Source organism: Mauremys reevesii, linkage group 3 (assembly GCF_016161935.1).
Source record: "Mauremys reevesii isolate NIE-2019 linkage group 3, ASM1616193v1, whole genome shotgun sequence".
In the NCBI taxonomy this organism is placed as follows: Eukaryota; Metazoa; Chordata; order Testudines; family Geoemydidae; genus Mauremys; species Mauremys reevesii.
In genome coordinates, this window is record NC_052625.1 from 140,890,302 (window position 1) to 140,916,914 (window position 26,613).

The 26,613-nt window shown below is 44.3% G+C and overlaps 1 protein-coding gene across 11 annotated transcripts in view; it reads left to right on the plus strand.

Annotated features, from left to right (window-relative positions):
• The first annotated feature begins 2,456 nt into the window (after window positions 1–2,456).
• The window catches only part of MAP3K7 (mitogen-activated protein kinase kinase kinase 7), an 81,501-nt gene continuing 57,344 nt past the window's right edge, over window positions 2,457–26,613 (plus strand). For 6 of the 11 annotated variants that reach the window (XM_039529119.1, XM_039529120.1, XM_039529116.1 and 3 more), the window contains exon 1: window positions 12,558–13,157. In XM_039529119.1, coding sequence (XP_039385053.1) covers window positions 13,068–13,157 — 90 coding nt within the window. In that variant the 5' untranslated portion in view covers window positions 12,558–13,067. Of the gene's footprint in view, window positions 2,826–12,096; window positions 12,173–12,556; window positions 13,158–26,613 lie in introns of those variants that run through there. The other 5 variants (XM_039529124.1, XM_039529125.1, XM_039529114.1 and 2 more) reach the window with 3 other exon arrangements.

The window sequence follows — 26,613 nt, forward strand, 5'->3', positions numbered from 1 at the left end:
AAGCGAGCACATTGGAAAGAGATTCAATAGAGACTCAGCAGAACTTTTGAACAAGAAAGTTTGTCTTGCAACTGCCTTCTTTGCTTTTAAGTGATTGAGTCTTCCATCCTAGATCAAAACCTATCCTAAAAACACTTGCAGAAGCTTTACAGAAAAAAATTAAACAGTGCAACAATGAGATTTCTATAACAGAAGTACCACAGTACCACCTTGTGGGGAAATAAAAATATATTTATCTTTAATGCTGATTTTCTTCCCTGAACAGTTAGTTACAGAAAAGGGAGAAATAACTAAAAAATCCCAACTTAGGAAAAAAATAATTAGGCAGCATGAACATGTTTAAAGTGTTATTTCTGCCAATATCAAATTACTTTTTTTTTAAAAAAAACATGCTTTCATCAAAATCTTTGGTAGGTCTTCAGTAAAAGCTTTCACAAAATAAAATATCTCCTTTTATATATGCTTGGATTCTTTTCTTAACTTCCATTCATTGTACATTTCTTTCACTTGGAATATGGAATAAAAAGAAATATAGACTAGGTAGTACAAATACATCACCACCACCAAAAATAGTTTAAAAATACTAAGGTCATGACATAAACCAACTAAGTCTAGGATTCTGAGACTGATTTTTCTTATTGCTCCTCTGGAATTGATGTAGAGATTGGAGCCAGTGGTATTTCTGAGCACCTTTGAAGTAATATGAAAATTTGTCTAGCACCATTGGCATCAGAAGATAACAACATCGAATTCTGCCCGTCCCTAATATACACTTATTCAGTGAAAGAGATTTGTATGGTTAACTGATTTCTGATTGCCACTACCCACAATTTAAGGGCTCTGTGGAGCATATTTTTTCTTAATTTGTTTTTTCTTAAATTATTGAGCGGGTTCAATGCACCTAATCATGAGAGATAAATAGCACCGACTTATGTAAGTATAATTCATGCTGGGCATATTCTGTGCAGGATTCCCCACAAAGTTTTGTCAATGTACGTGATTACTGACATAAGATACATCTGCTTTTTCATTTCTGGGCATTTCTTTAGTGGGTACTGACCAGTGTATTAAGATGTGAAAAACTGTTGTGGATTTTTTAATATGTGCAGAAAAGATTTGATTCTGTTCCCATTCAAGCCAATGGGAAAACTCCCATTGATTTGTATGGTCAAGATCAAGCACATTGGAAGTAGAAAGAGACTAAAATCATTCTCACTTTTTACTGAACTACAGTTTGAACTCAGATATCTACAGCTTAAAAACTGCATTAATAAGAGGTTGCTCCTACTTCCATTAAATTCTGTGAAAAGATTGCCAGGGACTTTAGGATGACACCCTAAATGTACTGCCTATTATAGGCTTTATCCCTATCTTTGAAAACTGAGGAAACAATTTATAATGGAGAAATGGTCTGAAGTAAGTAGGATGACAATCAATAAGGACAAATGCAAAGTACTCCACTGAGGAAGGAACAATCAGTTGCACACACACAAAATTGGGAAGGATTACTGCAGAAAGGAATCTGGATGTCATAGTGGATCACAAGCTAAATATGAGTGAATAGTATAACACTGTTGCACAAAACAAAAAAAAAGCAAACATCATTCTGGGTTGTATTAGCAAGAGTGTTGTAAGTGTTGTATCCTCATGGAGGATGAGTCCATCAATGACTATTAACCAGGATGTGCGGAAATGGTGTCCCTAGCCTCTGTTTTCCAGAAGCTGGGAATGGGTCAGAGTCAGGCCTGGGTCAGAGATCAGAGATTGTTACCAGCCTGGAATCAGGAGGCAAGAGTCCAGGTCACAGTCAAGCTGAGGTCAGAGACTGAAGATAAGAAAGCAAAGTGAGGGCGGGAATCAGAGCAAGCCAGGAGTCTGTATGGTTGCCCAGACAACTTTCTGGATGACTACAGGGTAACATAATGAGCATGAGCCAATCAGAAGGCCACATGGTGCTGTCACTCTGGACCCTTTGGGTGGTACTTCCTGCAGCACCTAATCTCCGCAATAGTGTCTCACTGTAGCTCTGCGTGACTTCCTGGTGCTGATGGGAACATCAGCTGTCCCAGAACCCTACAGAACGGGGTTCTAGTCCTTACCCTCACTCCCTTCAAGTAGCCTTTTAAAGGTTATTGCCTCAGCACCTATCTTGCTAGGTTTATGTTAAAATGTAGGCCTCTGTGAGGTCATTGGCTTAACACTTCTATCTGGGGTTATTTGAAAACCAGAATTCTGTAAGATCTCTAATTTCAGCATCACGAGCTTGTTGGCCTGGTAGCCCCGGAGCTAGATGGTTTTATGTCATGAGACTAGCTAGTATGATGCCAAGGGGCAGTCCCCTGACATCACTGGCTCTGCACCTGTAGCTTGGTGGTCTGATGTCAAGAGGAAGTACTCTGTGATGTCATTGGCTTAACATCTCTGGCTTGCTAGTCCGATATCAATCTTCATGCTCAATATGAGTTTACTGGTTCAAAAGCCCCAACTTGCTGAGGTGATACCAAGGGTCAGGCTCTGTCATCTCTATCATATTGAGTTATATTTAAGAGCCAAAGTAATGTCAGAAGAACAAGTGTTCCTGTGAAGAGTTCTCCACTGATTGGTCAGGAAGCATTTGACTGGAAGGTTTCAAGAACAATGGTTAAATTTCAGAGGGTGATTTTTCAGTTCCTGTAGTGTTGTGCTCTGTGGTCCTATCTGCTACCACTGTCTTGGGAGCCAAAAATTCTAGAGCTCTGGTAGTGTCATGAATCTTATGCTTGGGAGCAGAGACCCAAGAATGAGACTCCCACAATATCATATCTTCAAACAAGTAGAACTGCAATGTAAGCAACTTCTCTTTTTATTCCATGATCATATTAGCTTTATTTTTAGTTAATGAGACTAAGAAATATAGTTTTTTGAGGTTCATTTCCTTTCACATATTGTTCAGAAAGATATACCATATGAATAATGAATTCTCTGTTAGCAAAATAAAATTTATAGTCATTATCACAGTATGCTACAATATGTTTATTTTCACCACTTTGGTAAAATACGTAGATCAAATATTAACTAGAAATGGCTCAAAGAGGCACTATTCAGTTAGGGGTACAATTTAAGTTTAGGTTAAGGTTCCGTGTCCAGGTTCAAAATAGAATCAGGGTTAGGATTTGGATTCAAGTTGAGGTTTGACATCTACAAAATCTCACAAGCCACTCTTGTGAAATTTTAGCACAAAATTGAAGTTACACAAGGACAGTTGATTATGTAAGATTTCCACTATGTTGAATGGCAGAAATCTTGCAAGATTATCTGTTCTCATGATCTGTTGGATGCATCTAAATTGGAATCAGAAACACTCTTCTTTCAATTCCGGATCCCAACTGGAGCTAAAACCGTAGGAATGGATTTGAATGCAGGGATTTGAACCACACCTGACTCCCCATAACCTGAAAGGACCTGGTTTCAAAGTTCCAGTTTTGGCTCATCTCTAATATTCACAGTCAACAAGAGAAAACAAAATTAGTCTTGTGGTCTTCCAGGACTATTCACATTCTTAAAGTTAGAACCTTATCATAGAAATGTAGGGCAGGAAGGGACCTCAAGAGGTCATCTAGTCCAGCCCCCGGTGCTGAGGCAGGACAAAGTAAAGTTAGACCATCCCTGAAAGGTGTTTGTCTAACCCAGGGGTCAGCAACCTTTCAGAATTGGTGTGCCGAGTCTTCATTTATTCACTCTAATTTAAGGTTTCGCGTGCCAGTAATACATTTTAACGTTTTTAGAAGGTCTCTTTCTGTAAGTCTATAATATATAACTAAACTATTGTTGTATGTAAAGTAAATAAGATTTTTAAAATGTTTAAGAAGCTTCATTTAAAATTAAATTAAAATGCAGAGCCCCCTGGAGCAGTGGCCAGGAGCTGGGCAGTGTGAGTGCCACTGAAAATCAGCTCGCGTGCCGCCTTCGGCACGCATGCCATGGTTGCCTACCCCTGGTCTATCCTGTTCTTAAAAATCTCCAATAACACGGATTCCAGAACCTCCCTTCAGTGCTTAACTATCCTTATAGTTAGAAATTTTTTCTTAATACATAACCTAAATCCCCGCTCCTGCAGATTAAGTCCATCACCTCTTTTTCTACCTCCAGCGGATTGCGAGGGGAGGGGAGGGAAGGGGAGGGGAGGGAGAGGGACGCCACTAGGACCCAGAGTGTAGAAAATTGTGTCTGCTGCTGGTGGAAAATTGTCTCTCTGCTCTAGATGCACAGAGATGGTGGAGTGCTGTGCTGGAGGAAGGGGGGCACAAGAGACATAACAGGGAGGCAGGAGAAAAGGTGAGAGGGAATACAGTGGAGTCCCATCATAGGCGCATTTAACTTACGCAATTTTAACTATACACACTCAGCAAAACAAAACAAAAAAGAGAAAAATAACAATTTAAATACTGTACCTGTAGCGCGGGCGATTCCGCCCGCCATTCCACTCAATGAGCATTTGACTATATGCGATTTTCGCCTTACGCGCTGACTTCAGAACCTAACCCCCGCGTAAGCTGCGACTCCCCTGTAACAGAAAGCAGCAGGAGCTGCAGGGAGAGAGCAGAGGAGGAGCCTCTTATATACCTCTCTAGCACCCCCAGGAGCCTGGACTGATTAACACCAGCTTCTCAGAGAGCTTCCTGTTTCCTGCTGCTTCCCTGAACCCACTTGAGGAGAACAGGCAGTCAATGAAGTAGGAGGAGCCAATTAGGCCCTTAAGATGCTATCTTCCCTCACTCAGGCCCTGCTACCAGCCTGCTTATTTGTCCTCTTCAACTGAGTGTTGAGAGCAACTACAGCTGGCACAGAACAGCAGTCATGAGTGAAAGAAGAAAACACCCCTCTGGGGCAGCATTCAGAAAAAGAAAGAAAGCAAAGGAAGCTTTTCTATCTAAGCAGGAAGCAGGGGCGGCTCTAGAGCCCAGCGGGGCAAGCACCCGCCTGGGGCGGCCCTTTCCCAGGGGGGCGGCAGGCTGGTCCGGTGGACCTGCCGCAGTCATGCCTGCGGGAGGTCCACCGGAGCCCGGGGACGACCGGACCTGCCGCAGGCATGACTGCGGACGGTCCGCTGGTCCCGCGGCTCGGCTGGACCTCCCGCAGGCATGACTGCGGCAGCTCAACCGGAGCCGCGAACCGTCCGCAGCTGCGGGAGGTCCAGCCGAACCGCGCAACCAGCGGACCCTCCGCAGTCATGCCCGCGGCAGTTCCGCTGCTCCCGCGGCTCGGGGGCGCCTCCCGGGCATGATTGCTTGGGGCGGCCAAATTTGTAGAGCCGCCCCTGGCAGGAAGGAGCTCTCCTGAGATACATAGACACAAATGTTCCCGGTGAGCCTTCCAGCCCCAGTGAGGATGTGAGTGGTGAGGAGATGCCTGATCTTCCAGTTAGTCAGAGTGCAGATGACCTGGCAGCTACTGCAGCATCCATATCTCCATCTCAAATGGCTGTAACCATGCACATTCCTAAAGAACAGTGTAGATCAGAGAAGAGTGTGGTGGAGGTGCAAGAAACAGCTGCTGCTGAGTTTAGTTCCTTAAGTCTAGATGATCCAGGACTGTGGACCCACTTGAGCAGTCGCTTGAGGGACTTCCTTGTACTGCATGGGCCACAGCAAGTGAAAAACTTCATGTTCCCCAAAGACAATGAAAATAGAAGTTTCCAGTCAACACATTACTGGCATGAAATCCCCAATGGTGACAAAGTGGAGAGGCCATGGCTTATGTACTCAAAAACTCAGAATGCTGCATACTGTTTTTGTTGCAAACTCTTCCAGTCTAATGTTCCAGACACATTGGGTTCTACAGGAACAAAGGACTGGAAAAATCTGGCTAGAAATCTGGCATGCCATGAGAAGGCAGCAAATCACCAGAGAGCATTCAATAGGTGGAAAGAGCTTGAGATGAGACTAAGATTAAAGGCCACTGTAGATGATCAGCATCAAGAGAAGATTACATCAGAGTCTCTTTACTGGCAAAATGTTCTGAAAAGGCTCATTGCTATTGTAAGAATGTTTGCTACCCAAAATCTAGCACTGTGTGGCACTTCAGATCAGCTGTATGTGCCAAACAATGGAAACTTCCTTAAAATTGTGGAGCTGATGGCTGAGTTTGATGCTGTACTCCAGGAGCATCTAAGAAGAGTCACCACCCAAGAAATGTACACACACCACTACCTGGGAAAAACAATTCAAAATGAGATCATACAGTTACTGGCAACAAAAGTCAAACAGAAGATTGTGGCAGATCTGAAGTCAGCAAGATATTATTCTGTTGTTCTGGACTGCACACCTGACATCAGCCATACGGAACAGATGACTTTAATGGTGCATTTTGTAACAACAACAACAGAACCTAGTGAAAATGTCCCTGCAATGGTGACTGTCAGAGAGCATTTTCTAGAATTTATTGACATTGGTGATACTATAGGAGCTGGTATGACAAATGTGCTTCTTAAAAAGCTGGAAGATATGGGAATTGCGATAGCTGACATGAGAGGTCAGGGCTACGATAATGGTGCCAATGTGAGAGGAAAGAACAGAGGACTGCAGACACGGATCCGAGAGTTAAACCCTCGAGCTTTTTTTTGTCCCATGCAGTTCTCATTCACTGAACTTGGTGGTCAGTGATGCAGCATCAGCTTCTAGTGAGGCTGCTGAATTTTTTAATGTAATTCAAAGCATCTATGTATTTTTCTCTGCATCAACTCATCAATGGCAAATTTTGACGCAACATCTGGGAACATCCTCTCTGACACTGAAACCACTGAGTGCCACACGATGGGAAAGTCGAGTGGAGGCGATAAAGCCTATCAAACACCAAATTGGAAAGATAGATGATGCCATAGTTGCCATTATGGAGGATAATGCTATGACAGGAACTGTTTGTGGGAGAACAGTGGCAGAGGGAAATGGAATCACCAGAAACATACATAACTTCAAATTTCTGTGTGGCTTACTGTTGTGGCATGATATACTGTTTGAAATAAATGTTGTAAGCAAGAGACTCCAAGGTGTTGACCTTGATATATCTGGAGCAATGGAACAACTGAACAAAGCAAAGTCATACCTACAGTCTTACCGGTCAGATGAGGCATTTCAAAACGTTCTGAAGAGTGCACAGAAGTTGGCAGAGGAACTTCATACTGAAGCTATTTTCCCACCCATTCAAGAATACAAGAGCCACCAAAGAAGAAGACAACATTTTGATTACGAGGCACAGGATAATCCCATAAGAGACCCCAAACAACAATTCAAAGTTGAATTATTTAACCGCGTGCTAGATTGTGCAGTACAGTCAGTTGAAGAACATTTCATGCAGCTCAAGGAACACAGCAATGATATTCCAAAACTCCTCACTATACCTGAAGAAGACCTACACCAGCAATGCAGGGCACTAGAGACAGTGTTGACACATGATGACATGCGCGATATTGATGCAAGTGATTTAGGTGATGAACTGAAAGCCCTTTCAAGATACATTTCAGCAGGATCAACTCCAAAGGCTGTTCTGGAATATATGTGCACAAATAAGATGACCACCCTCTTTCCAAATGCTTTTGTTGCTCTGCGCATACTTCTAACACTTCCTGTAACAGTTGCCAGTGGAAAATGCAGCTTCTCCAAGCTGAAGTTAATAAAAACACAGCTACGCTCCACAATGACAGTCTTGCAACCATCTCAATAGAGCATGAGCTGGCCCAGACTGTGGACCTTCAGGAAGCAGTTCAAATCTTTACAACCAAGAAGGCACGGAAAGCACACTTTGATTATTCAAACAGATAACAATGCCAGTGTTTACTATGCAGACAAGAAAAGTTACATTTGCTGTTCAGGCATTTGAAAGTTAAGTATTACTTACAATTTTTGAACAAAGAATTTTAAGTTGTTAGTTCTCCTTTATTGGGGTAGGTAGCAGAGCAATACCATGAGAGGAGTAGAACAGGAAGAAGGCAGAATTAAGACCTTTCAAAGTTTTGGCCCAAGCGAGGGGGCGTCATTTGAGCTCCTCACCTCAGGTGCCAAAATGTTGTGGGCCGGCCCTACTCCCGCCCATGCAGGGACAGACTGAGGTCTTTCTCCCCACTGGCACCCAGGGTTGGCCCGAGCTACCCTGCCGCCTGCCCGTGTGCTGCGCTGGTCCTCCGAACCCCCGCCTGCCACCTGCTGCCCATCTGCAATCCCCCTGCGGTCCCCTTCCCCCCAGGCGCAGGGCTGGTCTGAGCCCCGCCCCCCCTTCCACCACACAAACACCAGCAGGGCTGGTGGTTCGAACCACACCCCCCACTGCATGCCTGCATGTGGGGCTGCTTGAGCCCCCCTCCCTAACCCTCTCTCCAGTGCGGGGCTGGCATTGCCACTCCCCCACCATTACATTCCTCCATGCCCCTCTAAGGGTCCCATGTGCAGTGGGGTCGGCAGTGAGGTGAAACGCTGCTTTCAGCCTGCTCCCCCTGCCAGAGGGCCAGTGGACCCCCTCCACCTGAGGGAGCAGGGGACTCCATCCCCGCGGGCTGCCCCAAGCACCAGGCAAGGTGCATGAGCAGGTGCACTGTGGAAGCAGGGGCACGCCCTGCCCCGGCTACTCACCCATGCAAGGTGGAAGCTGAATTATTTCCCACCTGATGACACTTCCTGAGAACACTACAGACAGCCTCTGAGTGATGACTGCTATGACTCTACAAGGACATTTGACCAGGCCACATGATGCTGGACTCCATCTTGAGATGTCAGTATTTTTCCAGTCTGGTCTGAGAACCAAGCTTTGGAACAAAGGGTTCCCACCATACACAAAAGCTAGATAAGGGAGGGAGTGACATCATCTGTGGTTCTTCACTCCCCACACAAGACTCCTGGAAACACCTGAGGAACAAAGACTGAACTGGGGGAAGTGCTGGACCCAGGCTGAAGGGATTTCTAGCCTGAGGAGAATCTAAGCTGTAAAGCAAGTGCAGCTTGCCCCTTAAGAATTTGCAGCCTGCTTGTATCATCTTTTAGGGTGAGAATCTGCTAATTCACATCCAATCTATCTAGTACATTAAGCTTAGTTTGCATTTTTTGTTTATTTTCTGGGTAATATGCTTTGATCTGTTTGCTATCCCTTATAATCACTTAAAATCTATCATTTGTAGTTAATAAACTTGTTTTTGTTTTAATCTAAACTCAGTGAGCTTTGACTGGAGTGCTTGGGAAAATCTCTGCTTGGTTACTCCAAGTGTGCATTGTTCTCTTCACATTGAGGGAGAGGCGGACCAGGTATTAAACCCATATACTGGCCAGATTTGACCAGGGCAGGTCGGTACTGCTTTGGGGTCCCAGGCTGGGAAGCTGGTGGTTAGGGAGACTGTGTACAACTGAAGTTGTGTCCCTACCTGTATGAATGCTGGTCAAAGTGCAGGCTGGATGGCTTTGCAACTTATCACAGCAGTACAGTGTGAGACAGAGCCCAGGCTAGTGGGTCAGGGGGCTCAGTGGTACCCCCGTTCCAGGTGGCACCCCAGGGGAAACCCATCACAGTATGAACCTCTGAAAATCTCAATTTGCACATGCATGGTAGAAATGTTTTAGAATGGCTGAATTTGCCAAAGATTCCATCAGCGTGGAGTCCCTTTCCAGGGCTTCAGGGACTAACCAGTACTTACCTTGAAGTAATCAGGGCCCACTGTGCTGCCAAGCACTTGAACTGACAGCAGGGAGTCTGTCTCTCTAGCACTCTCAGTGCTCCCATTGCTGGTACCCAGGCAGTGAGTAGCAGCAGGAAACAGCCTAACTGAAATGGAGAGGGATGAGGAGCTGGGCCTGGGGGTGGGACAAAGGACTGGGAGATACTGGGATGAAGAACCAAGGTGGGGAAACTGGGCCAAGGAGCCAAGTGGGGGGAGGGCTGGGCCAAGAAGATGGAGGAGAAGGAATGGGACCAGGAGCCAAGAAGGGGCAGAAGAAGAATAGAATTCCAACAAGGAGCCAAGGAGGTCTGGTGGGAAACTGGAATAAAGGCAAGCTGGAGAGGCCTGCAACCAAAGGGGCCAGACTTGGGGGAAACTGGAGCAGAAGGGTCTGGAACCACTACTGTATACTCCACTCAGAACTTGGAATAGAACCCAGGATTCCTGAATGTCTATATTTTCTGCTGTAACCAAATATCTGTGTAATCCACTAACAAAATATGTGCCTCATCTCCCTTTAGGAAACGATGACAATCTACTACTGTTTTCAGTTACTCTAAGGGTTCCAGCCCTGCTGGTGAACCATGTGGGTGTCAGTGGTTCCACATGATGGAATTTCTGTTTTTCTAGTTTCTTTTTTTAAAACCTTAGAAATGTCATACAAAATGACAGTAAGGCAGCAAAGTCAAGCACTCAAAAGCTAGGAAAAGCCAGAATTAAGGTTGTGTGTGCTACCTTAATTAGAGCTCCTTGTGCAATATGCATTATGAGACCATCCTTAATTACATGATCACATACTACGTTTTTGCAGGATCTACTGGCTACTTGTGGATTTCCAAAGTCAGGGGCGGCTCTACATATTCCGCCGCCCCAAGCAGTCATGCGTGGGAGGCGCCCCAGAGCCCCGGGAGCAGCGGACCTCCCGCGGGCTTGACTGGTGAGGGTCCGCTAGTCGCACGGCTCGGTTGGACCTCCTGCAGCTGCAGGTGGTTCGCTGGTCCGGCGGCTGTGGTTGAGCTGCCGCAAGCATGCCTGCGGGAGGTCCAGCCGACCCGCGCGACCAGCGAACCGTCCGCAGTCACGCCTGCGGGAGGTCCACTAGAGCCGCGGGAGGAGCGCCCCCTCCGCAGTCATGCCTGCGGCAGGTCCGGTCATCCCGGGGCTCCGGTGGACCTCCTGCAGGCGTGACTGCGGCAGGTCCGCCGGCCCAATCTGCCGCCCCTGCCGGCAAGTGCCGCCCCACGCGTGTGCTTGTCACGCTGGGGTCTGGAGCCGGCCCTGTCCAAAGTGTGAGAACAACAAAATCATAGAACTGGCCCCAGGATGAAGGAGCTGCAAACAGCTCCTTTGTTGCTATCTCTGTGGTAGGTAGTTATTTGGTGTGATGCTTCCTGGAGGTGCCCAAGGTTGTGAGGCACCTTGCTACGAGCTGCCCTCAAAGTGTTTCCCTGGAGTGTCCAGACCTTGTTCCAATGGACATTCACAGTATTTACAGATACAATATTCCCAAAGGAACAATATACCTCAGCTTACCAGTTTCACTTTAGGATCACCACTCCACTTAACTCATGGCACTTAGATTTGTTTATAGTGAAAACTAGTATTAGTGTATTTAACAAAGAACAGAGATCAAGTAATAGCAAGGAGGTAGAAGTATTGGAAACAATTGGTTACATCTAAAACAAAATCATGATACGTCTTCTAGAGCCTAGAATTAAATAACAACACATTCTCCTGTCTCTCATAAAAGTTATCTCACCCAAAGTCTTTCTCCCAGATAGGACAGCTGTGACCCTCTATTCATATGGCAATCACACTGGCAGCTTGTCCACCAGATGAAGGATACTGTGTGTCTCCTTGCATTCTCCTGATACACCAGACTAATTCTTTAATCTTCATCATAATCAGGGCACTCGCCTTTCCTGTAGTTTCTGTAATCTCTTGCAAAATTCACAATCTCTATTAGTATGCAAATAGAGATACACTGCAAGATATACAATACACAATGAACAGCCAGGGAGATAAGTGTCTACTACCCCTGCCTGAGCAGAACTTATCACCTTTTGGTAACCTGTATTAATTTACATACCATAAGAACACAGTTTTCAGTATAAATACCTATTTTTTTAAATAATATCCTTGCATACATTTTGCACAGTGGTGTTGGAACAATTTTTATAGGACTGGGAGCCTTTTGTGATAACTCTGCAAGTAGTAACCAAGGCTGGTGGAAGCCAGTGTGTGACTGCAGTGATACTGACAGGCTACTGAGGTCAGAGCTGCTGGACCAGGATTGCAGCTAGACACAGACATTCGGGGTGTGACCTGCACGCTAGTAGGTTCACTAGGCTGGTTGTGAGCAGCCCAGGCTAAGTGTTACAGAAGCAAAGCATTGTGAGGCACCCAAGGTCACAGGGCAAGCAGTGATGCAACCTCTCACTGGCTGACCTGCGCCCTGGAATGTGACACCCTCGCTCTGTGGGGTGGATGACTGAGGTAGTGGGTGGGGGGGGGAAGAGGGGGTATTGGTGTAGATTGCGTGTGTTACAACCGCCTTTCTGTCTGCTGGGGGGTGGGGTGGGGTGGGACGGTCGCTGTGTGTGCTGCAGTCCCTCCCAAGGGACGCCACTTGTAAATCAACCCCCTAATGTACGTGCTGCGGGTGTATGTGGGCGGCGGGGGTCTTACGACGACTTCCCCCTGCCGTTGCTGTGCCCATTACGCCACTCCCCTCCAGCGGGGGAGGCCGGGCGCGCTCCGCGGTGCGTGTCCCAGCCGCCTGTGCGGCTCGGGGGGCGGCTCCCCCTGGCGCGCGGCCTCCGGCGGGGCGGGAAGGGGGGCGGGGCCCGAGCAGGGACGCCGCCGGCCGCGCGCGGGGGGAGGAGCAGCAGCCGCCGCCGCCAGGCCATGGCCCCGGCCCCGCTTCGGCGGCCTTAGCAGCAGCCGCAGCCGGAGGCTCCCCCCTCGCCCGGGCAGCGGGAAGCGGCTCCTCTGTCAGTAGCGGCGGCTGGAGCTCGGCTCTGAGCGGCTCCTTCCCGTCTCGTCCCCTCTCCGCCGGGGCTGGTGGAGGCGGCGGGCCCCCGCCCACGGGGCCGTCCCGTCCCGTCTCCTCTGCTGGGGACGCGCAGCCCAGGCGAGGCCGCGGCCTAGGGCGGGCGGGCGCGTGAGGCGCAGGATGCGGAGCGAGACCCCCCCGGCCGGGGGCTCCGCGCGGCCCCAGTAGCCGGGGATCGCCGCGGATGCGGCCTCGCCCCGCGCGGCGGCCCAGGAGGCGCCTCCGCCAGGCCCTCGCTCCCCAGAGCCTGTGCAGCTGGGGGCCGCCGCGGCGGCCCGCCTGAGCCGCTCCTCTGCCCCGGCCCTGCCCTTTCCTGCCGCGGTTGCCAGTGAAGGGATGTCTGCTGCCACCTCCGCTGAAATGATCGAAACTCCCCCGGTCCTCAACTTCGAAGAAATTGATTACAAGGAGATTGAGGTGGAAGAGGTGAGCGAGCCCCGTGCGGAGCTGGGGATGTTCGGAGACTCCCCACCACCTTCCTGCACCTGGCCCCTGGGGCGATCCCTAGGTGTACCGCTCCCTAGAGCTTAGGGCAGCTTTTACCCTTCGGGACCCCAAAGCACTTTACAAACTACATAAGTATTGCAACCCTTATAGGCCGGGGAGGGGAGGTGGGGTTAGGGTGGCAGTCAGCTGGCACAAAGTTGTCTGGGTGGGAGGAAAGAGGCAAAACCCTAATCTTATGAGAGAGGCTGTGGGACCACTAACAGGCAGGTAGAGCTGGCCCTCTCTGATCTATATAGTAAACTCTGTGCTATTCCCCCTCTCAGAAATGCCTAAATAGTGCAATAGTGGGCACAGTAACCATGTATAGATAGACGAAGGGCTGTGAACCTGAGCTGCCAGGGAGTTTAGGTATTCCAAACCTGAGGAACCAATCAGCTTTTGTAAAGTGAATTTTAGGTTAGTCTAAATTTAATCCAAACTTTGGTGGCAGTTGATAAATTCGAATTAATTTATCACAGTCAAATGGAGAGTTTTTAAACTATATTGTAATGCTTCCATTTAATGTGTCTATTTTTGCAGGTCTCTGTTTTCTCCTCCATCCATCCTATTTAATGCACTTATAATGCATCCATTACTGTGGTATCTAGCTGCTGCTCATTATTATCCATATTCTTACGCATACATTATCGTGTTTAGGCATAAAAGACCCTTTTTTAAATTTATTAAACTAACTTAAGTGATGCTACAATCCAGTGGCTGTTACATTAACATCAGTGCTGCATTTGTGACCTGTATTACATCTTTGGTATTGATTACACATGAAATAAATTCAATTGTCCATTTATGTTTTACTTAGTTTGAAGAAAAGTGTTTCCCACTTGAGTGTTACACTGAAAGGTTGGCTATAGAAGAATTGTCTTAAATTCTTTGCAGTTGGTATGTAATTGATTAAGAAGGAGTTTCTAAGAGTATTTGTGGATCAGTTTGTGGAGGCAGAGTGGATTTTCTCAGGAGCAATCTGTGTTTTCCAAAAGGGTTCAGTGGAGGTATATTAACTTGCTCATCAAGGCCCTTATCTTGCAAGTAGTTGTTCCATACAGCTGTATCCCTCTGCCCTTGTGAAGTCCCTGTTTAAGTCAAAGTGTTGTGTGCATGGGCAGACCCCCATTTAACTCAGTAGAATTTACACGCGCAGAATGACTTGCGGAATCTAGACTTAACAAACATTGGCATCATTACAATCTTTGTGTTTTTAACTCCTTAGCAGATTAATTACTGCTGAAAGAACAAGATCTTTTCTTCTGAACACAGTAACCGTACAGAAGTGAACATAGCCTTGTATAGCACCTTTCATATATAAGATAACCAGTAGCTCAGAGCTTTACAGAGTCATTTGCTAAATACTGATAGTTAGCCTGTATCCTACTGAAGTCTGGTCCACACACTGTCTTGGAGACTGTAAAGTGTTTTATTGGGAAGGAATGTTTTCCAAGAACACTGTGTTGGAAAGGCATCATGGCATCTTTTTGATCTCCACCTTGAGTCTCACCAGAAATCTGTAGAAGGTACTTTAGCTTTTATCTCTCTTCCAAAGGATTTCCTTTTTTATAAACAAGATAAGAGGTTCTCAAACTGGAGGGGGGGGCTCCTCTGGGAGGATGACCATGGAATGTATTCTGTGGGGGGCATGAGATGCTTTAGGGTAGGGATTGGCAACCTTTGGCATGCGGCCTGCCAGGATAAGCACCCTGGTGGGCCAGGCCAGATTGTTTACCTGCCACATCCACAGGTTTGGCCAATCGCGGCTCCCGCTGGCCGCGGTTCGCTGCTCCAGGCCAGTGGAGGCTGTGGGAAGTGGCGTGGGCTGAGGGATGTGCTGGCTGCCGCTTCCCGCAGCCTAAAAGTCTAGCTAGCAAGTCCCCAACAAAAAAGGGGGGAGCAAAAGAAAACAACAGCATGGAAAGCACCTTATTTTTGTTTCTATTCTGTCTTGGTAAAGTAAAGAATAGAGGAAACTGTACGTTGTTGTTGAGTTTGCAAATAAAATCCTACATAAATAAATTACAATGATTTGGACTTGTATGTGGGCATATTTATTTTTTTCCTAAAGTTTAGTATTTTAGGAAAAATTGTCAGAGTGGCCACTAGCAAGAGTTCATGGCCACACTCTGAGGCCACCAAAAAAAATTGTTGTGAGAACCCCTGGTCTAGATAGTCCTGTCTCAGTGCAGGGGACTGGACTAGATGACTTATTGAGGTCCCTTCCAGTTCTACGTTTCTGTGACTCTATGAAATGTCTTGACTCAGAATTACACATTCCTCTTCCTTTTAAACATTTAGTTCCATCATTTCCAAACAGTTTTTCTGTATTAAGGAATTGGAAGTACTTTTGTATTTGAAGAAGACTCTGAAAGTTGTTTAATGTTTGCCTATGTTCAGTAATCAAACAATTAAGTGTCTTTTGAGATATGGCTTGTAGCTAGCCCTTACCCCCATGGTAAAAGTTACGGTTGTGGTCATTTTAGAGCTCATAAACAGGTGCCCAGTGATGACCCATAAAAGTGAGTATCACATAGCAAATATGCACCTCTACCTCGATATTTTGATCCACCGGAGTGCGCAGCCCCCCCCCCTTTTCCCGCCCCCGGAGCACTGCTTTACTGTATTATATCCAAATTCGTGTTATATCGGTTCATGTTATATCGAGGTAGAGTTGTAATATGTTGTACTTAGCACTTTGAACAAGTAAAATACTATACAAATGTTTAATCCTCACAACACCTGAGGACTGTAAGGATTACAACCTCATTTTACAGGAAGTGGAATTCAGGGCCACACAATGTCTGACTGGAAGGTAGAACTCTGAGGCGTGATATACAAATCTTGGCGTCCTCTTATGGATGCACCTCTGTATGCATGCTGACACCTGCACAGGCAGGATTTGGTGCACCAAAAACATGTGCCCAGATGGTGCCTAGATTGAGGCCTCAACAAGAATTAAACTACAAGAGTCTTGAGTCCTAATTGTTTTACTATATGACACTGTCATCCTGAGACTTGCCTCTCAATCTGAGGAAAAAATGAAGATGATCCATTCGTTTTAAGACCAAGAGAAGGGGACTTTTGTCAGAGGATAGGGAGAAATTTTCATAACAGTTGTTTTAGCATTTTTAGTTAAGTGTATGTGACCTACCAGCAGTTCTTGTTAGGCCGCTGGATACCACAATGCTGAGTGTAGTAAAAATGCCTAGAGCAGGGGTCGGCAACCTTTCAGACGTGGTGTGCCGAGTCTTCATTTATTCACTCTAATTTATGGTTTTGCGTGCCAGTAATACATTTTAATGTTTTTAGAAGGTCTCTTTCTATAAGTCTATAATATATAGCTAAACTATTGTTGCATGTAAAATAAATAAGGTTTTAAAAATGTTTAAGAAGCTTCATTTAAAATTAAATTAAAATGCAGAGCCCCCTGGACCGGTGGCCAGGACCAGGGTGGTGTGAGTACCACTGAAAATCAGCTCGCGTGCCGCCTTCAGCATGCGTGCCATAGGTTGCCTACCCCTGGCCTAGAGGATAAACTCTTATTACAGTGGAAGTAACAAAAACTGCTTTGTGATGGAACAGGTGAACTAGAAACAGAACTTGTCCACTATGATGAAATTCCAAGATGTATGCACCCCTTTCTTCTTGTGCCTTCATTGATTTCACAGTTGCTAGTGACTATATGTTGTAACTAACGACATAGCATTGTGCACTAGAAGAAAACTGTTAATACTTTACATCTAGAGAGCAAGAATTCTAAAATAGCCACCCTTTACAAGGAGTTAAAATGGTTAAGTTTTATTATAGTATGTGGACATCAGTTAGATGTCCCAAGATAAACATCAACAAATCTAAACTGAAAAATGTAAAAGAATTCTTGTATAATCCCAGCTTTGCTCTTGTATTATCAAGGTTGTCTGGTCAGCAGATAGCACTGCCACTGGTTTATTAATAGATTTAAGTTCTGGAATAGTTACAGGCCCCAAGTCCTAGCTAATAAACATAAGATCTGTACTTATGCTTTCAGTATAGTTTGGCCAAGTTTTACTGGATAACACACGAATATACCGTATTTTGTTCATCTGCATGGCTATAATTTGGGAGGTGAGAGACATACACAAGCCAAATGTATATCCAACTTCCAGGTGGCATTTTGTTGTTTAAAGTCTTCGAGTTGGGGTAAGGTGGATACGTAATTATCATGGGTGAATAAAAGTCAACCCAAAATTAATGTGCCATAAAAGAATATTGAAAGCGAGAATGAAAAACAACCTAAATCTCAGGTTCAGCAGCAGCCTTCCTTTCCTTTACCCAGGGGAAACTTCTGATTGCTTCTGTGATTCTTATTTTTAACTTCAGTACAAAATAGTCTGAAAAAGCATTAATAATTAGGGAACAAATCTACAGACCTTACCCTAGATTTCAAACAGCATGGAAAAGAGCTAATTTTTCTAAATGTTGTGTTCTGCACATCTGTTTTATGATGCTAGCTAAATTAGAGATCTCATTTTAATATTTTAGGAGTTGCTTGGAAAATGTGGCTTTAAATTTGCTTGGAAAATTGTGGATAAATAAGCCTTTAAAGGAATATGTGGTGCCTTTATGCTACATTTTAGAAAAATCCAGAAGGATTTATAAAACAGTATATAATTCTGAAAGTTTGGAAATGAACTGAAAAGTTTTGTCTTGAAAGTGGTGGTGATACCAGTGCAGATTCATTCAGTTGTTGAATGAAGGCCCATCTGATTAAATCATTAGTGATACATGTAAAAGCAGCAAAGAGTCTTGTGGCACCTTATAGACTAACAGACGTTTGGGAGCATGAGCTTTTACAGATCCAGACTAACACGGCTACCCCTCTGATAGTGATACATGGTATCTCTCTATTTGGGAAGTTCAGTTAACAGATGCCTTGCAATACAGTGTGTGGGTTTTTATTTTTATTTTTTTTTAAACCTGATCTTAAGGGTACATGTATAGCAAAAGGTAAACTTGACTTTTAATTATTTTATTTGTTAAAGTATACTTCCCTTCCTTTTTTGATACTTTGTTTCTAAGTATTGTCCTCATGGCTCTGTTCCATTCTTTTCCATAGTTAATTTGCTTCTGCCACCACACATCCACTGTAACTAAATAGAACCTGTCTGATTTATGCACATTTGGTTGTAGTCTATTGTTGGTTTGAATAGTGCAGAATGTACACAGCTACATTTTATGTTATATGAGCCTTGGCACCCAAATCCTACAGTGCTGACCACCCCACTATGGAAAAATCTAAACCCAGTACTGGGAGTGGGGTGTGTGTGTGTGTGTGTATATGCAATATTATATATTTTTCTTACTTAGAGTGACTTCAAAACAACTTTAAACCATATACTATTTGAAAGTTTCTGTTATTCTCAAGTACAGTAATCTGTGAGCTGCAGGCTGCTGGTGGCATCTCCACCAAGTATTGCATGCAATTTGTTGTAGAAGTGCCAGTTCTCCAACACAGTACCAGATCTATTGTTGCTGTCCCTAGCCTTGTAGAATCCCTGGCAAAGTTCCTTTACTTTCCCATAGTACTGCTGATGATTCCTGTCAGACTCCTTTGCCTGCACCTCCCCCATGCAATCTACTTGTAGTTGTCTGTGTTTCTGTGTCTGGTACGTAGCTGTGCTTCCATAGTCTATCTCCCCACTGGCTCAAGAGAGCCAATACTTCCTGTCTGCTCCAGCCAGGAACGTGTCTAGTACCTCTCTGTGTGCATGGAGCTGGCATGGTCTATTGGGCAGCTGCACACAACAAAGCTGATCTGCTAGGTCTGCTTGCCAAGTTGGACAATTCGAAAAATTTCAAAGGTACGGAAGGTTTTAAAGAGGGTGGCTTCCAGTCTCTCCAACCCCTGGTCAGTGGACTTTAAAACTGTGATCAAAGTGTCACTCTTGCATGGAATGGGGTATTGTGGGACAGTGACTAGAGGACTGTTAAAGTCAACACCTATCATGCAATGTCTTCACTCATATTGCATCGACTTAAGTAGAGCAACTGTGGCATTTTGGTGGAGGGGCAGGGGTACTGTGTTGATGGTATAAGGCACTTATGCTGGCTAGAGACGAATTTGATTTAGACACAACTTAACTTTGTAGTGTAGCCCAAGCCTTAGTTTCAACAGTCCACTTGAACAATGGTAGTTAATAACTAGAGTATTTTGAGGGAATCCTCTTACAAAGAGGAACTCTGATAGCTATTCTTAAATATATATTTAGAAAGCTTATTTAAGTTTTCACACCACTAAGAGGACATATTTGTAATGTGTACACCTGTACATAATACATTTTTGGAAACAGATGAATATGATTTCATCTGTCCACTCGGGTCTGAATTTAGGATTCTCTGTCTTCTACAGCTGGGCAGGAAATGGTTTTCTAGTCCCATGAAATTTAGAATATTTTTCCTGTCCTGAATCAGGACAAGAAGTCAATCTCAAATTTTTGTGAACCAATAATCCAAAAATATTTCAGATCAGGTTAATTGAAATATTTCATTTTGATTTCACTTTTTATTTTTAAATTCTTTTTAGTATGAATTCACTAAAATTTCCAATGGAAGTTATTCAGAATCAACTTTTCATTTAGAAAATGTCAAAACATCCCATTTTAACAATTTTTTGAATTTTTTTTCCAGTAAGTTTTAGAATCAGGATATTCATCAAAACTGATCCTTTTTCCTGCTAACAATTTTGGTTTTGACAATTTGTTATTTTCTGATTATTTAAAAAAAAAAAAAGACTGAAAATTCCTGACCAGCTCTGTTTTCCTTGCAACTATTGAGGCCTGGAGTCTTAACTGTGGTCCAGAGTCTTTATCCTGTAATCACAGGACTGGAAGAGACCTCAAGTGGTCATGTAGTCCAGTCCCCTGCACTTATGGGAGAACTAAGTATTATCTAGACCATCCCTGACAGGTGTTTGTCTAACTTGCTCTTAAAAATCTCCAATGATGGAGATTCCACAACCTCCCTAGACCATTTATTCCAGTGCTTAATTACACTGACGGAAAATTTGTCCTACCCAACGTTTACGCCACAGTGGCAGCTCCTGTCCCGCAGGGCTGGGTTTGGCTCCCTACTCTGGGCATTGCGACCTAACGCACGGAGTCACAGTGCCACTGAAGTTTGGCACATCCGCCCTGCCATAGATGGACACAGAGGAGTGGAGGGCTATAAAGCAACACCACTTAGTTTGGGGGCATTTTACTCTGAGGGCATTTCACAGACTTTATTCAAATTCATCGTTTCCATGATTACTGTGGCAAAATCATATCCTTATTCATGTTAGATAACAAGAGAATGTGAGCTCCCAGTGCAGTGGCCAAAAGAACTAATGTAGTTCCTTGTGTAACCAGGAATATTGAGCAGGCGCATGGAGGTGATGTTAAATTAGTATATAGCATTTCTGAGACAACTGCTGGAATATTGTAGCCACATTCTTTAAAAAGATATTGAAAATTTGAAAAATCATTCAGAAAAGATACAAAAATTATTTGAGGTCTGGAAAACATGACTTATAACAAATGGCAACTGACTTTCTGTGTGCCCAGTTTGAGACAATCAGGTCCTGGTTTTGAGGAGTGCAGTGTACTCCAGTTGAAGTCAATGATAACTGTAGGTGCTCAGCATCTCTGAAATATTAAGCTCTTGATGTTTTAAATTGGGCAGCACAAAATAAAGACACAGGAAATTAATAGACACTTGAAATTTTTGGTTTTGATTTCTGTAGCCTTGATTAAATTCAGACATTTCACTGGTTTAACTTAAAATCAGTTTTTAAACCCATTGAGTTAAACTGTTGGGAGTTTGTGTGTAGACACTTAATCTGGTTTTTAAAAAAGCTTCAACTGAAATAAACTATTGAACCAAAATAGTATTGGCATGGCATGGCTCCCACCTAAGGTGCCCTCTTCATAGAATCATAGAATTCAAGATCAGAAGGGACCATTATGATCATCTAGTCTGACCTCCTGCAAGATGCAGGCCACATAAGCCGATCCACCCTGCTCCTCTTGCAGCAGACCACGCCACGATAGGCAAACCTGCCTCAGCCTCCTTTCTTTGGAGGCCGCGGTAACTCTGTGACAGCTCCCTTGCATAATAATACACTTCCTTGGGCCAGTTTATTATAAAAATATAGTGTAAAATAGTCCATAACAAGTCCGCAAGTATAGTTCATTTATCACTGGCTGTGAATGTGCATGGCATGTAGTCTTTAAAATCCAACACCTTCTAGTCCATCCATAAGCACGTATCATTCTTCTGTGTCTTCCACCACACCCAAGCTCTTTGATCTCCTCCTGTCCTTTTACCAGGACAGCCACCACAGCCCTTCCAGCTTGAGTACAACCCTTCTCTTCCCAGCAGGAACCCTCACAGCTTCCCTGCTGGGAGTTCATCCTCACTAAGGAAGCATCCCTAACTGCCCCTGACTCTCTTTGTTCCCCTGGATGCAGCTCTCCAGTTTGGAGGCATGAGCCGGTAAGCCTCTGTGCTGTTCCCCTGTCTTTCCAGCCCTCAGTGTTGGCTTTTAGCCTTAGAAGTCAGCAAGCAATTCCCTCGTGCTGTTCTTCTACCTTTAGCCCTCTCCAGCCCTCTGGCTCCTCTTCTTTTGACTGACTCAGGCAGTTCTTACCTGCTCTTAGCTGACCTATTTCCTCACTGGGCTTTCTGTGTCAGTCTGTATCTATTTATATGGTTCAGGTGCCTTTCCCTAAAACCCAATTAGCAGTCAGCTGACAATCACAATTGCTCTGGCCTCTACCCTCTTAAAGGGCCAGTGTCATCCTGTGAGGAAGCATCTATACACAAGCTTGCACCAGTGTAACTCATCTGATTTAAAAACATAGTTATGAGTATAATTTTTGTGTGTGAAGTTCCCTATCTGTAAAATTTGGATAAAACTCCTCTCTCTCTGTTAGGGTGCTAGAAAGTTGAATTAAAAAATGAACGTGGGGTGCTCAGTATTATGGTGATGAATGCAAGACAAGTGTTTGAGGAAATAATAAATTCTGTGTTCAGTGCAGTGAATGATGAGAGGATAAAAGAAAATCCTGAACGAATGCCTTATTTTCTGAGCACTGTCCATCTTATGCACTGTATGTGCAGAGGGACCTGTGGGAAAAAATGTATGATTGGGGCCTTTGGGAATCACTGAAATAATAGGAATAACAATAAAGTACACCCTTTTATAAAACTCAGGAAGTGTATACATAATTTATGCACATACAAACAACTTCACCTCTGTTGTAATAGAGAGATCCCCTTACAGAAAAATCCCCCTTCTTCCTACCCAATTGCCCTCTGAGAAATGCCTGCAAAATGAAATGAATCCTGCAGTGGGCATTGAAGGCCTGTAATGTTGGGCTCTGTCAGACCAACAAGAGGACCGAGTTCCAGAGTTGAGTCCTCTGTCAACAATGCCTAGGCACCAGCCTTTAATGTTTAAATCTAGGTCCTGTTAGTTTGAGCACCTCAGATATCATGACAGAGGATAATGAACCATTCCAATATGTGGAAAACAGATTTTACCCCAATATATTTAAATTATTACTGGGTATAGTGAGTTTAATCCTTAAAACAGATTACTGTACATTAAGTTTTAAGTTTCAGATAAGTTATTTTTAAGTGTCTTTTTAACGAAGTTTTACCCAACATTTTTTTGAATATATAAAATGTACTGGGGTCTAAAATAACCCTTTGCTGATAAATTGTTACCTTAGTCTGGAATACAAACACTTCCTGGAATGAGTAAACGATCTAAATGCTAATAATCTCTTCAAAAAGAATTGAGTTTAGACTAAGCAGGGAAATGGCTGTTTTAGGAATACTCCACAGAATGTTTAGATATTAATTGCGTATTCACTAGACTCTTTGATGTGAACAAGTAAGCCTTAATATACAATTACTCTTTGAAAAAACTCCATTGGAAAGTGTGGATTTGGGTGTTCTTAAACTCCCACTCAGATCATAATTAAGTTAATGTCTTGTGGGCTTTCTTTTGTAGACACTGCAGTTAATAAGGGATGAAAGGTTTGGGGTGCAGGAGGGTGCTCTGGGGCTACGGTGAGGAGAGAGGACTCCTCCCAGCACACTCTCCCCTCCGTGGGAGCTCTGGGGCTGCAGGATAGGCGCCCTTCCCCCAGCCCCAGCAGGTCTGGGCCAGGGGAGGGCTGCTGTGACCGCCACGCCTGGGGCCGGGCCACTCCAGGGTCGGGCTGGTCTGGCCATGCCGCAGGCTGTGTTGGGGACCAGGGGAGTGGCGTCCCTCCCATGATCGGTTGGGGGGCTAGGGAAGGGGTGCCCCTTCCCCAGCCATGGCAGGTCCCTGGGCGGGTTCCCTGAGCGCCTGCGCGGTGCTAAATAGGCTGCTTCACAGCCATGCAGCTTACAGGGAACTTAGCTTACAGTAATCGTAGGGGTCACTTGTAACTGTACTGTGTACAACATTTTTCAGACAGTGATATTTTTTTCGAGTTGGTGTCCATCAAATGTGTAAATTAGCATTAAAGCAACAAAAAAGAGAAGTGGAAGAGGATAAAGAAAGGAGAAATCTTTTTAAAAGGCCTTTTTCCAAGACATGCTCACCAAGTAAAATACTAGAGATGGTTAAGTCTTTGAACATGTCTTATTACTGCTGATATAGACTTATACCCAATGTCTACAGCGTGAAAAGGCTGAGAAATCAGGAATTTCCAAAAGTTGTTTCCACTGAACCATTAAACTTTTTACATAGTAATTTGTGTATTTTATGTAACAGTAATAGTAATAAGGCCTTGCATTTAATAAGGATATGAGAAATAGAAATTACTGCCTTTATGCAATGTAGTAGAAGTAACTTTTCTGTAGAAAACTTACTTTGCATTTCAAAAAAGTTTTGTAGTGTTTGATTTCTTTGCAACTTACAAACAAAAATGAACGTTAATTTCTTTTTTAAGGCAAATGGTGAGATCAGATTCTATTGTATGTAATTGTAATAACCCCAATCACGCATAGCATTTGAAACCTTGGCCTTCATCACTGCAGCACAAATTTCTGCGACTTGAACTACAGGTTTAACTGTGTTAGCTGGCATCAGGAGAAAGCTGTGATCCAGGAGGCTGGGATGGACTGCTGGGGCTGGGTGTTAGGTTTGAGTGATGTTTGCTGGTAGCCTAGCACCCCACATGAATTCGAGGAGTTGCTGCCCCATGTGGGAGAGATGGCCCTTCATGTGCCATCCTCCCCCACCCCCCCCACACACACACAGCTACCTTGGCACCTCCCATGCCTTCCTTTGGTGACGCACAGGCTTAGCCCTGAATCAGAGGGTTCATGTTCAGTTATTACTTTGGCATGCTTCCAGGATTTTCCTGAGGAATGCGAGCAGGCAAAGGGAAATTGAACTTTTCAACCGTTTATATCTCTGCCAAACCTGAATAGAATTGGATGGATCCAAGAAAAGGCATTTCTATTTCTAGTGAGCCCCCCTGCTGAATTTCAAGGGCCTGCTCCAAAAAAGGGAGATGTTCGAGCTTCTCCCAAAAAAAGATTCAAGAATCTCTTATAATGGGAAGTATCGTGAAATCTAAACGTAGGGATTTCTGTTGTCGGAGAAAAACTCAGTTCTCACTTTTTGTTTGGGTGCAGCAGAGTCAGATACTTTATTATTTCTCAAGCAATTGCAATTGAGGGAGGGAGTGCCCTAGAACACAGGGTTGCTCCAGTCCCGGACAGGTCTCTTAACAGGTAAACAATTACAGCAAGCATTTATACCTTTGTTACAGACAATAATAAGCAACAGCTGCATTTTGTTTATACATAAGTCATCCTGATATCTTGTTTTTCTCACTTAAGAGACTCCAGTCTACATTTCGTATTATCTACATATTATCTACACGATGTCGAAACAACTTCTCTCACAGTTCTTTTCCACTCGCCTCACACAATCCTCGCTTCTACAAATCTCGCGTTATTAGGGTTACAGTTAGCCTAACTCTTGCTAACAGAGACTGTCATGCATTAAGATCCCCTACAAATCCCTGTCAGTTCTTTCTCTACTTCCACGCTCCCGCCCCCTTTGCACTTCTAGTATAGCAAATATTTTCAAACCTCTATTTGCACTAAACCATGGATTTCAGATTATACATCAGATGTTTCAACCTTAGGGGTTTTCATTGGATGTAATGACAATGCATGATTACCATGGACATGAAAGGTATTACTATTATCACGTCCTTTACCACAACAACATAATCCTAAGCTAACTAATAGCAATACAAGCAATAACATTTCCATAGCAATAATATGATGGGGTTGTTGTACAGTTTTAGTTATAAAGCACACTACGTCATACTTAGTACATAAAGTAGACACTCTATAAGCTGTATGAAAGACATACTTTTCAACTCGATAGATATATTTTTTGAAGCATATGAATTTGCCTTTGTATTTCAGAGATTCTTTGAATCTCTGTTAACAGTGAAAGCAAATTTTGAAACCGATCAGGCACTAAGCTGGTCCAATTAAAGGGTATCTGGAACCTAGGGCTACTTGCAAAATTCTATCTGCAGGCCAGAAAACAATATAATTGCCTGCAGTGGTAATGAGATTAAAATGTATATCTTGCAATGTGATGGTTTTAACATACACACAACTATCATTAGCTTGAAAAAGTAGGTGTCCTGTCAGGGTAGTTCCTTGTCATCTACCCTCCCAACAAATGTCGTCATGAACAGTGACAACTTCCCCTGGCTTCAATTTATGGATACACTGAAGCTGTAGGGGTTCTAACAGCCAAAATGTCCATTGACTCGCTATTCCTATCCAAAATGTCAGGTGTTATTCTAGGAGCACTGACTAAAAATCAGTTAGGTATACCAGGTGGTCTAATTTCCCAGATGTCTCGGTGAATAACCAAATCCCACATGCATCCTCCCCATGGACCTGGCAGGATTCGGTATGTGGGAGCCCACACACCCCTAACCAGTCCAAATGCTTGGAAGGAGCACTGTGAATGTCCACACTTCCACCCAGAAAGTGTCCAAGTATGTCTTCATGGCCACAGATCAGATGGTACTCCTGATGTGTCTGTAAGGGCAGTGGGCCAAGCCTGGTGCTCAAGATCATGCTGAATGGCCATCAGCTGGTCATTCAGGAAATCTTGAATTTCTGAACATGCTAGATCCCACTGCAGTGCCTTCCTAGCCTCAGTGATATTCAATACCATCTCTGTCAGTAACTTCTGGGTCATAGAATTAAAGGCAGAAATGACATGTAACTCACCAACTCCAGCCTGTATTTGGGTTAGCTGTGCTCCAGAAATAAGGCTAGTGGCCTTCTCTAGTTGGCCCAATTTCTCATCATGTTCTTGGCTTTTAAAATA